The following is a 15,899-nucleotide window of genomic DNA, read 5'->3' as shown; positions in this document are numbered from 1 at the left end:
AAAGCATGCCATAATTTGGCATGGGTGATATCTAATATGGATGCATCTGTCCACAGCCAGAATAAATGTAGCCATAAATGCACAAAGGAAGCCTTTTCTGTAGTCTAAAATCACCCCAAAATACAAAGGTTAAAAAAAGTGCAGAAGTTAAAGGTGAAAATTCACAGTTGAACAATGTATTCCTTGTGTGAAATCAGCGTAATAGTATCAGAAATATCAGTCCTTGTCTTTCTGTTTGCTCAGATTTTCTTGGAAGAAGTAATTGTGTTGGGCTATATTCTTTAAGATGCTTTTTCTATCTCAGACCCTAAAGGAATAATAAATATAAACTGAAACTCTGAAAAACGTGCAATTATGCCATAGGGGGCATGTGTGTGTGTGTGTGTGTGAGTGACAGAGCATCTCATCCAAGTTGTGATTTGATCTTTCCCAATTCCAGGTGGTTCCTGAGGACCAGCGCTTGGTGGTGGCCATCATTTTAGTGCTCTGGGTGTCTGCTTTGGCCTCCTCTGTGATTGACAATATCCCCTTCACGGCTACAATGGTAAGGTCTCTGCAGCACCTGAACATCCTTCTCCTGGTGCTGGCAAGGGAGCTGAGCTTGCTGATTACGATTTGCTTTTTATTTTACCTCTGCTGTGTTGTAATTTATTTTATCCCCTCAGACTGGATCATTATCACAAACTTATTTGTACCATTTAGGCATCTAGCTGTCCATTGCTGCTAGAAGTTAGTTAGCTGTGGCACTGTTTAGGCTTCATTTTTGCACTTTCTCTCTTATACCCATATCCATATCTATAGCCAAAAAGTAAAATTGTCTTTTGATGGCAACTGTCAATATTTGTCCACTGTGATCAATGCTTTCCCTCAATGTGCTGTGTAGTTATGCTAATGCTTTTTTTAACACCTGAACCTTTTATTGCTACCTTACTTATCTAATTAATTTAAAAACCATCAAATAATGTTAAGCGTAACAGATGCTTATCCGAGGCTGAGTTTTAATATTGAAAAGTATCAAATTATAACAAATTAGGGCATGCTCAGACAGGTTTATCCAATCAAGCTCTCCGTTCAAAGAGCAATAATCTATTCATTATATCATAGGAATGATTCATTGTTACAGCTTGCTCACAGCTAACTATAATTTTTCTGTGCCTTTTTTCTTCCACTGTTAGTGGATGGTCATTTCCACCCTTAACCTGTGTCAAGTTTTACACTTCTTACGGGGCATATGGCAGATTGGATAGATTTGTGACTGCCCTATCATTATATATTAATATGGTATTTTGGTTTGATTACCGTGGTGTTTTCTGTGGAATTGTATTGATTTAACAACAGACTGCAAGCAATAGGCATGGAATTGTTTCAGTATGAGTCACTCCCAGCAAATACTTGAGGGCTATTAAGCAGTAATGCAAAAATCTTAGCTTAGAAGGTTTTGCCTCATATCCAGCTACTTTATGAAAATTGGCTTGGAACAATACCAGAAAGCAGCTACATGCACATTGACCAAAGGGTCATTTACAGGTTTTGAAAGGAAGCCTTTTATAAAGAAGTGTGTTTCGGGGAATGAATGGAACTGAAATGCAGGAATATTTTGGGATGGCTGAAGACCACTTCCTTTGTATCTTTGAGGGAGGCAAATACAGATGAACAGGGGAAGGATCCTCGCCAATATTTTAAACATTTAAAATATATATATTTTTCATTCTGTTTTGGACTGAACCTAAGAAACTGTTACAATTTTTTCTTTCTTAAAAAAAAAAAGGCAGAGAGAGGAGGCGGGAAGAAAGAAAAGTGAAGGCATATTCTCACCTGTGCAAAAGCAATCAGTAGCTCAGGTGTTAAGATATTAATGTTGAGATCTAGTGTCATCTAGTTCAGTGAATGGGCTTGCACTTCGGTCTTTGTCATTCAACATTAGAAAATACAGAAAATTCCTAAGTAACTAAGTCCCAAGTTTGTATGTAATATTGTATAAACTTCCATTTAAAACAATTCTTGTTTCTTTGGCACTTAGTTCCTACTGTTAAAAAAAGCACTATTTGGTTTTGAAAGGCTATTTTTCACTGTAGATGCCAAAATTATGAACTTTTGATGAGATGTATTACATATATTAGACCCAACTCTTTTGTAGAATGGCTTTTTACTAACTGGGGACTAGTGCATGTGTGTAATAAACACACAGTACAACAGGTATTTCTTGTACCTCCTTTTATTTATTGACTTGTTATTTACATAATAAAGTTGTGATTATTAATTTTAGATAAACATCCACACAGAAAATTCACTTTTTCAGCTACATATTTCACTCACATGTTCACAGAGTGGGAGCAGCATCTTGGAAGTCAACCCCAAGTGTGTACTCAGAAACAGACGATCATATTGTCATACCTCTATGTACAAGTCAGGTTTTGTATGCCCTAGTGATATAGGAGTACAGGGCACCTGCTATGGTGTAGCCATGAATGATCCTATCCCGTCCATTCCTGACAAAAGGTTCCAGCTTCACAGCTGATCCTGCACTCATAACAGAAGACAGATGTACTGAGTCCCTCCAGGGCTCCATAAATCTCCTTCAGTGGGGGAAAAATGTCTGCATGACAACGGGGAATCTCTTTTGTGATTTTTGTAGTCGTAGTCTTGATGGATTGGATAGGGATGTGGGATCCACCGAGTTCCTCCTAGTTTTTTGAACTAAAGATACAAAAACTCTGGTTGGTTTCATAGGTATCAGTTGTATGCTCTGACTAAGCAAAGAGTGTTTGGAGGATGGCATCAGAGACCTCTGCTGGTAGTTTATTTGCTCACCCTAAGGTAGTTAGTCATTGACCAGTATGAGTTACGGGAAACAAGGCTCACAGGATGACAGCTTGTTTGACTTGTACACAGATAGAGATTGCTAAAATATCATGCAGAGATGATTAAAGGCTTGGTGGCAGCTCGCAGTTGAGGACACCAGTAGTGTATCTTTTGCATTAGAAGAGTGAGTATACCATGATTTTTGTCCCATATTCTAGAGATGAGACAGTCCTGCCAGTCCCAGTTCTTCTGGTTGTAAGCTTCCAGGTGACTATGGGCAAAACTACTGCGATGACAAGAGCGCCTAGCAAGTCATACTGCTCTGCTCCTTCAGGGGTGGGGGTGGTGCAAGATGACAGGCATTTAGTTCATTCATGGGATGTCCCCAACACTGCCTCTGTGTTGCTGGATACCCTACAACATTATGCAGCGCACGTTGTCTAGACTTGAAGCAGGGAGATGGAATGGGCTGCACACATCCAGTGTAGTAACTCAGAAATGGCATGAGAGTGGACAGAAGTAAGGGCCTCCAATGTAAGGTGACTGACCACTCTGGGCTGAAGGCGCTGTAGATAAGAGATTCAGCTCCACCTCTGTCTATCTCGTATTACACCATGTTACTTGGTCATGTAGAAGTAGCCTATACAATTGATATATAGAGTATTTGGACTCAGAACTTGCCTAAGTAATGGAAGAAATATGGAATTCCACTATAGTCCGAGGCTTGACATGTAAGGTGTGGAACCGGAGGGAAGAAAAAGAGAAAAACCTGTAGATAGCTCTGTAACTGAGAGACTGTGTTTCCTTAAAAAGACCCAAGTTGAAGTATGGTTGCCCAAATTTTTATTTCAGCTTCTTTGTACTAGTGGGTTAATCAGATTCATAATGCAAGGAAACAAATGTGAATGTCTAATTAATGGATCTCGAGACTAAAAATTTCACTTTATCTGTATTTGGATGAAGTTGATTGGTCCTTTTTAAGTTTCAGATTTGACAGCATTAAAATTTGTAGCTGACTGATTCTTACCTTAAGATGTGAAAAGTGGAAGCTGTAGATCCATATTTAAAATAGGCAACTAGAATATGAATATGTCTGAGCCAGTATTACAAAGAATTCTAGAAATAAACTATTTTATGAAGTGAAGCAATGAAAACAGGTAAGAAATGCTTTCTTAGAAGAAAAATTTCCTAAGTACGTATCACAGAATCATAGAATGATTAGGGTTGGAATGGACCTTAAAGAACATATAGTTTCAACCCCTCTGCCATGGGCAGGGGCATATATGTACACAAATAAAGATTCTTGCTTATCCTAAAACATAAACACACCACATTATCTGCAGTCTTAAGAACAAAACCTAAATATTTTCAGGTATTTTAAAATGGAAATATGTTAAGGTGCAAAATATTTATGTGTTTAAACATTTTGAACACGTTGATGCTTTTCAGCAGTCTTCAGCACCAGCATTGTGAAGATTTCTCTCTTACTAAAAAATCCTAAAATTACAAAAAATTAGGTTAGTTTATTATTTGAAGCACCTTACCCTGCACCTTTTCAGTTCAACACCATTGTTAGTCAAATTCTTCTTTGCTCTAGACGAGAGTAAATCTGGTATAACCCTGCCATGAAAAATATCAGTACATTATGGAATTCATGTACAGAGGACACTAAATTGGAATCTCTGCAAAGAGATCAGAACACTGCAAGTATTTTATGCTACAGAGGATCCTGTAGAAATAATTGCATACACTAAACAGTGCAGTGAGTTTCTGATGGCACTTAGCTCACCACAGGTTTATTACTTTTACTGTTTCTGTATTGGTGAAATTCTGTTTGTTTTAAACTAAAATACAGTGCTGAAGCCCCACAAAGACAAAGCAGTGTTCAGAGTATCTTCCAACTGCTTGTTTCATATAATTAGTCCTGAATGCAAAGATCATTAACTCCCCCAAAACAAGAAGAGGATATAGAAACTTGCTTGATGAACTGTAATCCCAGGACTTTTCCTTTCTCTTTGAACACTGGAAAGTGAAGATCCAGCTTCCTAATTAAATAGATGTTTATAGGAGGGAGAGTTTATTGCGCTTCATTGCATAAACATGCCTGGCAATGTGATAGCTGCCTGCAAGGGACAGGAACATCAATCATTTCTTGTCAATATGTAAAATATGTACTATAGCAAAATATTTTGGGATTATAGAATAGAATAGACTATTTCAGTTGGAAGGGACCTACAAGGATCATCTAGTCCAATTGCCTGACCAATCCAGGTCTGACCAAAAGCTAAAGCATGTTATTAAGGGCATTTTCCAAATGCCTTTTAAACAAAACCCTGACAGGCTTGGAGCATCCACCAGTTCTCTAGGAAGCCTGTTCCAGTGTTGACCATCCTCTTGGTAAAGAAATGCTTCCTAATGTCCAGCCTGAGCCTCCCCTGGTAGAGCTTTGAACCATTCCCATGCATCCTACCACTGGATCCCAGGGAGAAGAGCTCAGCATCTACCTCTTCTCATCCCCTCCTGGGGACACTGTACAAAAGCCTTCTTTTCTCCAAACTAAACAAGCCCGAAGTCCTTAGCCATTCCTTATAGGACATTCCTTCCAGCCCTTTCGCCAGCTTTATTGCCCTCCTCTGGATGCGTTTGAGTGACTTTAACATCCTTCTTAAATGGTGGGGCCCAGAACTGCAGACAGTCCTCAAGGTGAGGCCACACCAACACTGAATACAGCGGGACAACCACCTCTTTTGACCAGCTGGTGGTGCTGTGTTTGATGCACCCTAGGGAGAGGTTTGCCCTCCTGGGTGCCAGGGCACACAGTTCTGGCTCCTGCCAACCAGCACCCCCAGATGCCTTTCTGAGGGGACCTGTTGCTCTCCAGGTACTTCTCTCCCAGTTAATACTTGTGTCCAGCGTCCCTCTGTCCCAGGTGCAGAATCTGGCATTTGGACTTGTTAAATTTCACTCCATTATTCATAGCCCAGCGCACCAATCCATCTAGATCCTGTTGCAAGGCCTCCTGTCCCTCAAGAGAGCCAACTGCACCTCCCAGTTTGGTATCATCAGCAAACGTGCTAATGGTGCATTCAACTCCTGCATCCAGATCTTTGACAAAAACATTGAACAGAATTGGCCCTAGAATTGAACCCTGAGGAACACCGCTGGGGACCAGTCGCCAGGCAGATATAGCCCCATTCACTACAACCTTTTGTGCTCTGCCCTTCAGCCAGTTCTTCACCCAGCTCACTGTGAACCCACTCATCCCACAGTTGGACAACTTGTACAAAAGGATGCTGTGAGGGACAGTATCAAAAACCTTACTAAAATCCAGAAAAACTACACCACTGCCTTCCTACCATATTATAGAAGGATATCAAAATAATTAAACAGAACTTTCCCTTTGTGAACCCATGTTGACTATGCCTGATGATTGCATAATTCTTTAAATGCCTTTCAAGAGCACACATATAATATTTTCCATAATTTTGCCAGGACCTGAGGTTAAACTAATGGGTCTGGAGTTCCTTGGGTCTTCCCTCACCCCCTTTTTGTTTTGGAACAGCATCTGCTAGCTTCCAGTGAGCAGGGACCTCCACAAGACTCCTAAGGCCTTTGGTAGATGGTGCTGCCATAACATCTGCTAGCTCCTTCAGTACTCTGGGATGAACTCCATCAGGCCCTGTGGACTTGTGTATATTCAGCTGATACAAACTGGTCCCTTACAATTTCAGTGTCCAGGTTTTGAGTTTGAGACATACTCTGTGGGGAACTCAAAGAACTCTGACTGTATGTAAAGGTTATGTTGCCAGCAGCAAATCTAATATATATCGATACAGCTGGGAGTTGCTTAAAAACACCTACAAAATTTTCTGTGCATATACAATTCATAAACCAGGTGCTTAGTTAATAAGTCTCATATATTTTAATTCTTGAATGGCAAGGGTTTTTTTCATGTTGATAACCAGCTTTCTTTGTCTGAAGAATAAATGTGGTGAATCATGTAGTGATGGTCTATGTGCCATTCTATTAATCCTCTGATCTTTCTCCTCCTTTTTCGACAGGCTACGCTCACAATGATATTCCTTGAGAGGCACACTTACTCATTTTTAAGGCCTGCATTTTCCTAGTATTCTAATTTAAGTAGCCACAGATTTCTGCCCTTAGAATATTAGATGACATGATTTTATTACCAGTATGCTTTTTAGCTTAATTGACATGTTTTATCAGCTGTATATGCTGGAGCCATCTGTTTATATTTTTCTTATATTACCAGAAATATAGTTGTAATATTTTCCTGTTTTAGCTGCATTTAAATACTATTTCCTCAACATAAGGTAATAAACAGTTTCCATTAACCACCTGGCTGGCAAGGAGACCTAGTCTCTGCCAGGTCTTTGTTACAAACCAGGTAATTTTTGGCCCACTATTTATTGCCTCTGAAACTATCAGGTTTTTGTCATTTGCAGTATGAATGTTCTGTATGTATTTCCTGTTCTTAGTGTTTTATTTTTGAATCTTCTTTGCCTTCTGCCCTACAAGAGTTTTCTGAGTCCCTCATTTCAATGCTTCATGATAGTGTCTGTCTGCAGAGACAGATCAGTCATCAATAATTTGGGAAACCAGAGATATTTCACTTTTTATCCATCTCCGCAGTTTTCACAGAAGACATCTTCACCCCATGCAGTTCTTAGCAAAACATATGCTATGAAATCCCATGGTGTAGAGCAGCAATGAATCTCCAAAATAAAGATGTGATTTGCTGTTTCTTTGTCATTTTGCACAAATAGACAAAATGGGCAATATAATGTGATGCTTTCTACTGCACTGCACACCTGATATGTGAAAAGACATACATTTCCTCTTTTATTCTTTTTATATTTGTAACTATGTACTTCCATAGTATATGTTATAAACAAAGATTTTCTTCACAAGGGTTGATTTTTATTAGGATCGTTATATAGACAAATGTGCCAACATCTGTAGACACTAGTGTTCTTTTGCATTAGCTTACATCCTGTATATATAATACACACAACACCTTATACAGAATCAAGATGAATGGCTTTTTCCTTTCTGTATTGAGTCCTTGAGGGCACTCTCCTTTTCCCAGGTACAATCATTATTTCTTACAGCTGAGCTTTTCTATTTTAATACCTGGAGACAGATAGTCTTACAATGAGTGGGTAAGGGGGATATGGCTTTGCTTTATTGAGCTACATCACTCATTTTGTCTAAATCCTGACAATCAAGCAGCAGTGTGGGGGTGCATCAATATCAAACTTTTCAGCAAAATTAGCAAGTTTTCAAGAAACTAGTCAAACGAGATTTATCCTGGTAAGACTGTTGAAATGAAGGGTGTAAGAAAGTAAAGCTGTTTTTCTCATAAGACATTGTATTTCTCCTTCTTATATTGATAAGGTTGCTGTTCACATAGTCTGAAGAGGCAATAATGAAGGAAACATGAGACTTCATAAACTTTAACTTTTGCTTTTTTTTTGCTGTTGAGGAGCACTTTGTAAAACCATGGGAAAATCTGCATTCAAGAAAAGTTAAACCAGCAGGACAAAGATATTTATACAAATGTATGCATCACAGCCAACTATACCCCAGTTTGCAGAGTATTCCAGGTTGGAATGCTTTTGATGCTATTGTTAATGGTTATGGCTGGAATCAGAAAGAGTTGTAGAACCAATTTTTTTTTTTCCCAAAAGCATTGAAAACTACAGTGAAAAGTTCCCTCCTACCCCTTTTTGTATTTTGCATTTCTGTTTTTAGCACTCAGGTCAATTATAACAGCTGAGGTTTGAGATACTGACAGTTCAAAACTGTTGCCTAACACATAATTGCATGAATGAATGTGACGAAAAAGTGTTAAAGGTGAATTTGCAGAAAAACAGAGATGCAGATTCCTTTGTAACTGGCCCTGTGCATGATCCTTATCTATTTAAAATGCAAATGCTCAAGCAATGAGAAAAGCTCATTGGCTTTAATTGCTTTGCAATATCTCTTCAAGAGTTCCGGCTGATGATCAAGTTTCTCCTTCATTTTTTACTGGAGAAGGAAGGTTATTGGGATGAAAATTAGAACAATCTGTTTGCATTATGCCTGCTTTTAGATCAGAAGAATTAGATGCCAGTGACTTTTGGAAACTCTGTGGCATGCAGTTGTCACACAGAGTAATCCATAATGGTTGCAAAAATTAGTGTACTTTATGAATCGGTTTAATATTACTATCTGAAACACCAGAAATTTAACTGGGTGTTTTGCATTCATCTTTCATACGTTATTCAAAACTGAAGCATGGCACAGCATTACTTTTTGGAAATACCTGTTATTTACAAAGGATATATGCACTTTAAACCTAACTTCAGGCACGTGTCAGAGGTCTGTAGGACTTCCATTCCCTATATGACTTATACCCATTATTCTTTGGTAGAGATTAATTCCTTTAAATAGGGGAAACATTCTAATTTAAGTGTACACACATATGTATTGCTAAGGCATGTTTCAATGTCTGTCCCTTGCCACAAAAGCAAGGTTTTGCTTCTCTCAAGGAGAGAACAATAAAACCAAGGGGAGTCAAGTGCATATTTGGGGTTCTAAAATACTTTTTTGGGGTTTAAAAAAAGAAAAGAAAGGGAGATTCAATCACATTATACAGTTACACCTTCTCTTGGTATATTGCAATGCATCTTTGTGTTTAAAAGAAGACACAGTGAGTTGAAACCTTTGTTCAGTGACTTTCTTTTAGGGGGTTTCTGTGTCTTCCATCAGTAGAGATTCACAGGACACTGAAAGCTCCTGATGCTGAGCTCCTCACTGAACAGAGAAGCAAATATTCTGATGGGAATATTATGCATAAGTGGCTGCAAATACCTAGGAGAGAATCACCTCATGGAATTCCTGTCTGTGATCTCTGTTTTACTTCTCCCTTAACTTGTCCTTCACAGTGCTGTAATTAGGGAGGGGGCTTCTGGAGGGCTGTAGGGCTTTGCTTCCTGCATGGTTTTCACCAGCAGACTGTGAAAATGGTATTACTTGTTCTGTGCTTGGGAGCTGGCTGGCAACAGCTTCAGGACCAACCTCAAAGCCAGAAAATAGGATTAACATTTTAATCTCCTCTGCCTAACCACCTTGTCTGTGCTGGGCAGGACAAGCACAAGGAGGAGTCTAATTTAAAAGGTGTTGCTAGTCTGCATGGTTCAGATTGTGTCCTGCAACAAGTGGGTTACTGTGGTATATCAGGATACTTGCAAATCATTCTGAGGAACTAAATAAATGGTTTTGATTCTCTCAACAAAATGATGTAGTAGGAAAGAATGCTTTATTTTGATTGAGCAAGATGGCTTGTCCTGTGATTTCAGTATTTGTATTTAAATTTTGGGTTATGTTGAAACACAGCATTGTTTTGAAATACATATGACTGCAGTTTGAATTGCATATCATGTTGTAACAGTGATGGTTTGAGAGAAACAATGGGGAGAAATTAAATCTTTCATTACTGTTTAATGGAAAAAACCCAGGCAGGATATTGGGCATGCAGACCCTTCTTTAGGCCTTAAAATGGAAATAGACATCTTCAGGCAATGTACAATTCCAGAATAATTGTTTAGACATTAACTTATCTAGGTTAATCAATTAGAGGATTTAAGAGGGATGATTAACACCACTGGAAGAAGAGATGGGGAAAGGCTTTCAATTCTTCATAAAGCCTATATATTGCTCCATACCAAAAGAACATACACAGTCAGTAAAGGTGAGCATCACTCAGCCATCAAAGTGAAAACATTTTTCAGGAAGCAGACGTTCCATCTCTGAGATCATACCCCTTGAGGGGGACCTGTGAAATACTTTCAAATGACAAATTGGAGGATTAAAAGTCCTAACTCTATTCACTACTGAAAATTCTGGACTCTGAGAAAGCACTGATTTTGAGGCATATCACAGTTATTTTCACAAATCCCTTCCTGCTTGATGTCTCGTGTATTCTTGTGGTCCCATAAAACTCTGTGCACATCAAAACCAGTTTAATAACATTATCACCTCTCCCCTTGCTAATGACCTTCTCTCTACAGGTACTGATTATGCTTTTCTTTCAAACCAAGGAGTCACACAATTAATTTGAACTCAAACCACTTTTTCGCAACTAAGATGAAAGTTGTTTAGCTTTGAAGTGTGTTTCTGACTGAGATATGTTGCTACTAGAAAGCCTGCCTGCTGTATTTTTGGGCTCTGTACCAATTGCCCAATGAAGTCCATTATGTCTCCCTACAAAAGGCATTTGATATTTCAGGGAGTATTTTCTTTTCTTTTCTATTCTTTTCTTTTCTTTTCTTTTCTTTTCTTTTCTTTTCTTTTCTTTTCTTTTCTTTTCTTCTCCTTTCTTTTCCTTTCTTCTCCTTTCTTCTCTTTGCTTTGCTTTTATTTCTAAATAATATTAATTAAATTTGCAAATATTTCCCAGTGATTGAAATATACTTTCTCTGGTAAATATCAGCTCTGCTTAAGAATTCATTTTTTCCCTAACAGTTCCCTAACTTTTGATTATAACAAGGATTTGTCAATTTTTTAGTTACTGAAACATAGTCTACAGCCATCTTGATTGTGAAGGTCTGGGCATGTCTCTCCAGCAAGTAGAGGGGATATAGTTTTCAAGAAGTTTCAAGGTTTATAGTTTTCAAGAGGGGATATAGGTTTCAAGAAATGGATGGGGAACTGATTTATAGTCACTGTTAGCTCCCTGTTGAACTAGAAGGATCTAATGGAAAACACTCATAATCTTAAGAGAGCCTCAGTTTTGTCCGCAGTACCTGTGTCAGGCTTGGCCTTACATTGACGATACTTTCTCTTTGGCTTGTGGGACTAGCACAGTCAGCAGGGAAAAGTAAGCGCTGATTAAGAATATGATAGTAATTAAGCAAAGATAGTAATTAAAAAAAAAAAAAACAAACAAAAAACACCAGACCAAAAAAAACTCAAAAACCTGCAAGTTATTTCTGGGCTTCCTGGTGCTTTATTTAATGAATTTTATTTATATTATGCTGATGGTTGGATGTCTCCTGAATCTCTCTCTCTTCTTATACCACAGATTCCTGTACTTCTCAACCTGAGTAAAGATCCTGATGTTAACTTGCCTATGAAACCATTAATATTCTCACTGGCTATGGGTGCATGCCTTGGAGGTAAGAGTTTATGTCAGAAAGCTGTCATAAGGTATTAGCTATGCAATTATGGTATGTATAAAGTGGCATAATAGGTTCAATGATTTTATTATGCGTAGCATAAGGAGGGCCTGATCCAGCTCCTTTTGGTTTCAAAGGACTCCTGGATAAGGATCCCAGTCACTGTCTGCTGCTACAATAGGATTTTTGCAGTCTGTGTTTGAAGACCGTATCTGCATAAAGCACAGATTCATAAAGAAGCAGCCCAGATGGCGCTTATAGGGTTCTGATCTTTTGTGAGAGAAAATACAAAGATACATTTAGCTTTCAGAACAGACACCCATCATTGCTCATTGAAAAGATGCAGAAAATGTGTTATAGCTGAGATCTGAAGGCCTGATTTAAAGTCTGCTGAAGTCACTGTGGGGTTTTCTGGCTGGCTTACAGAAATGGTTTGAATGTCCATTTGCTGACCTATTTAGCACTCCTCACTCTAAGGAAAGCCTTTTTGAAGTCTTTGGGAAATGTACTTCAAATACTGAAAACTAATAGCCATTCTCTTAGCGCCCATCTTAGTGTGAACTGGGATTTCTTGTATTGTCAGTACATTAGCACAAAACAAGTAGATCTTTGATTACTTTCTTTTTTTTTAATTGTAAATGTACCATGTATGTATTGTGGCTCCAGAATTTCATCTCTAAATTAATTAAATTAATGTTTATACTTGATTACTTTTTTTTTTATATTTTGCAAGTGGCTTATGCAGGTGTTATAATGTTTCCAAATAACAAGTGTACTAAGTGCAATTAAAATATATATTTTTAATGAGAAATAAAGTTAGTATTATTTTTTTACTACTGAGAATTTTAATGCTAATTACATCGTATTGGGCTGTGTTTTGATCCCTAAACTTATCTTTATATTGTGACTTTAATCTGCTGCTCTTTAAAATCAGTGATTTGAATAATTGGCATATCTTTATATAGATGTTTGCCATAAAGATGTCATCTTTCTTCACAATTTGCTAATCACTCAACACAGTCTGATGTCATTAAGCTTTAGGATGAAAAAAAAAAAGGCATAAGGAATATAAAGTTGGCCAGGTTATGCTGATTTATTCTGAGTGGGAGGCACTTTACCAGCCTTAGAGCCTTTACAAGTCTCAGCTGATTTTCCTGAAGTATCAGTTATCATCTTAACCCAAATTCCTTTAATTTGATTTGTTGAAGGGCTGCCAGGATTGTAAGAGAGACTTCTGTGTGTATGCAGTGTGAGACAAAAGCAAAAATATAAACAGTATCACAGGAATTATTTGAATTAAAGGCACTAGAGGTCTATACGGAGTGCTCAGGTATTCAGATAGGCTCCACACAAATATTTGGATAAAAAGTTAGATCATTATCATTATTAGCAAAAGCTTAAAGCCTCCAGACTGTGCTCTATTAGGATAAAGCTGAGCATATGCCGAGTTATACTGGCAAAGGTCTCATAGGAGTGTTAGCCTGAAAATTAATATGATGCGTCTGACTTTCCCATGTCAAAACAAAAAGCAAATGCAAAGCAGCTTATTGCTAAGGTATGAAAAGTGTGGAAAAGCTTTTTCTTGACAGTATTTTGTAGCCCCAAGAAAACACTGAGGTTTATAGAGAAAGACTGGATCTTATCACTCCTTATGTAGCCAAAGGCTCTTGGCAAACAAGACGTTTTGTAGAAGAGACATAACCGCATATTTTAGGGTTAGTTTTTTACTGAATAATGCAGAGCTTCAATTCTGGTAATTTGGTAGCATTTCTGGGGTTCAGGGTAAATAACAGTTTATGTGCCTGTAAGGGAATGTCACCATTTGTGCCAGTCTTGGAAAATGCCATGCAACATTTTGTCCTGAAAAATTTCTAGTGAGTACAATTACTTTTTTCTACTGTTACAACGTGCACAGGCAGCAATGGGATTGGAAGATGACAGGATGAGAAAAGACAGTAATTTTCCATCATTGCTTTAGATGTCCTGGAAATGAAGGAAGGATTGAGTCAGTCTCAAGCAAGATGAAGAGACCTTCACCACTATAACTGCCACATTGTTGTCATCTTCAGCAGTGCCTCCTGAAAGAGAGCTGCTGCTATAAAATTTCTGCCTTTCATGGCACTGGGCTCAGACATAAAGTGTAACTGACTATTGCATAGATGTTCCTTGCTGTGTAAAATGTGTCTCTAAAAGTGAGAAGGGATGAAAAATCTTGTCTCTTAATCAAAGAAACCAAGGAAAGTCATGGCCATGGCATGGTGAGATGGTCACAATTTTGAAATCTTTGGGTCTTGCCCAGAGTTTACTGGCTCTTTTCTAGCAGAAGTTTTCTTCAGGTCAGGTCAGTCTTACATGGTTAAGAAATAAACACAGTAATTTTTCTTGTTCTGGAAATTTAGGATTACACTTGTCCCAACTATCTCTAAGAACTTAAGTCATACATTCAGAGTCTGGCTGCCCCAGGCTCTCTGTTTGGTAATGAAGATGTCTGGGAGGCAGATGTTTATTCATCCATTGAAATTGCCAGATGCACTCTGCAGAGCATTTCAGGCCCCCCATATGCAGAACTTCAGTAGCTGAGAGGGTTGCCCAAAGACAGATCGAATGAATTTGAGCCTTAGAGCTTTCTGGTTTGTCAGTTCTGACTCCTGAACAACCCTATTAATTCACATCTTTCTGGGCATTAATGGTCAGCTTGACTAAGTAGCTGGAAAAATTGTATTGCTTATGGGTTAATTTATGTACTACTGCCAGTATTTCAATTATGTTTTGACCATGAAGGGGAAGAAAACAGTAAATTTAAAAGGAACTAAAGAAAGGAAACAAGGAAGTAACTTCACTTATTTTCTGTGGTACTCCGACAAATTTGCATCTGTACTTCTTTTGCACAAGAAGACATTGCATAAAGCTTTATTCATTAATGCTTCCTATTACAGTACATGATGGACTTATACTACATTTTGAGACTGAGTTGTATATAGACTTTCCAGTAGTGTCTAGGGAATGCTGCCCTGAAATTTTGGAGGACAAAGGAAGATTGCTAGCTACAGCAATTTCAGAACAAAAGGAGCTTTAATTACACTACTTGTATTGGCTCACGAGTTTTAAAATCACATGAAAAAAGGATTCAACTCAATTTGAGTAAATGCACAGTCAGAAATCTACCTGTTAAGACTGTTCAAAACTAGACTTCTATACAGTTAAAACTGTGTAAAACAAGATCCTTTACTGAACTGAAGAGGTTATACCTAAGATATTATTTGAAGGGGTTTTGTACATTTGACATTTAAAGAGCTGGCATTTATTTATCTTTTTTATCTCCTTTTTCATGATCTGTAAAAATACATTTTTGAAAAAAGAAGAAAAAAAAAAAGAAGAGGAAAAAAAGATTGAATTAATATCTGAAAGTTCCTACCTTCTGAGTTCTCAGTTGCTAGAGTAGAAAAGTGCAAAAAGTATTTCTCTGTTGCAGTGACTATACCTTGGTCTGAAGGGAATATTTTCTGTAGTGTCTAGTTTTGCACTATTTTTCTTCTCTGTATATTTTCCTTCTCTGTATATTTTCCTGAAACATCATTGTCACAATTCTGCAGAAAGAGGTAAACTAGGATGCCTACAGCTGCGTTATTCCAGCCACACAATCTTGGTTATAAGCCCTACTTCAAGAAAGAAGACAGGAGAAGGGGGCTGCTGGTGCTTTTCCTCTAACTTTACAGGGTCAAAAACCAGGTGTGAATAAAATCCATTATCCACAGGACATTGTGCTAATTACAGCTATCACAGTTATCCCACACTGTAGATAAATAGTGGGATTTCTCTCAGTGGTCCAGTGCTTTAGCTATTCTGTCTCTTGGCACCCCTCATCAGGTTCTTGGTGCAGATAGGGCCTTGCACAGTGGAGTATCACTGATTTGT

At 38.1% G+C, this 15,899-nt stretch overlaps 1 protein-coding gene across 1 annotated transcript in view; it reads left to right on the top strand.

Annotated features, from left to right (window-relative positions):
* The window catches only part of LOC104404079 (P protein-like), a gene marked incomplete at its 5' end in the record, with an annotated part of 68,773 nt that overhangs the window by 43,747 nt on the left and 9,127 nt on the right, over positions 1-15,899 (top strand). Inside the window, 2 exons of the mRNA XM_010012430.1 lie at positions 440-544; positions 11,891-11,984. Of these exons, the coding sequence (XP_010010732.1) occupies positions 440-544; positions 11,891-11,984 (199 nt within the window). The remainder of the gene's footprint in view (positions 1-439; positions 545-11,890; positions 11,985-15,899) is intronic.

The sequence above is a fragment of the Nestor notabilis genome, unplaced genomic scaffold (assembly GCF_000696875.1).
Source record: "Nestor notabilis isolate BGI_N333 unplaced genomic scaffold, ASM69687v1 scaffold884, whole genome shotgun sequence".
NCBI lineage: Eukaryota > Metazoa > Chordata > Aves > Psittaciformes > Psittacidae > Nestor > Nestor notabilis.
Note: the sequence above shows the minus strand (reverse complement) of the source record. Positions and strands in the feature narration are given on the sequence as shown.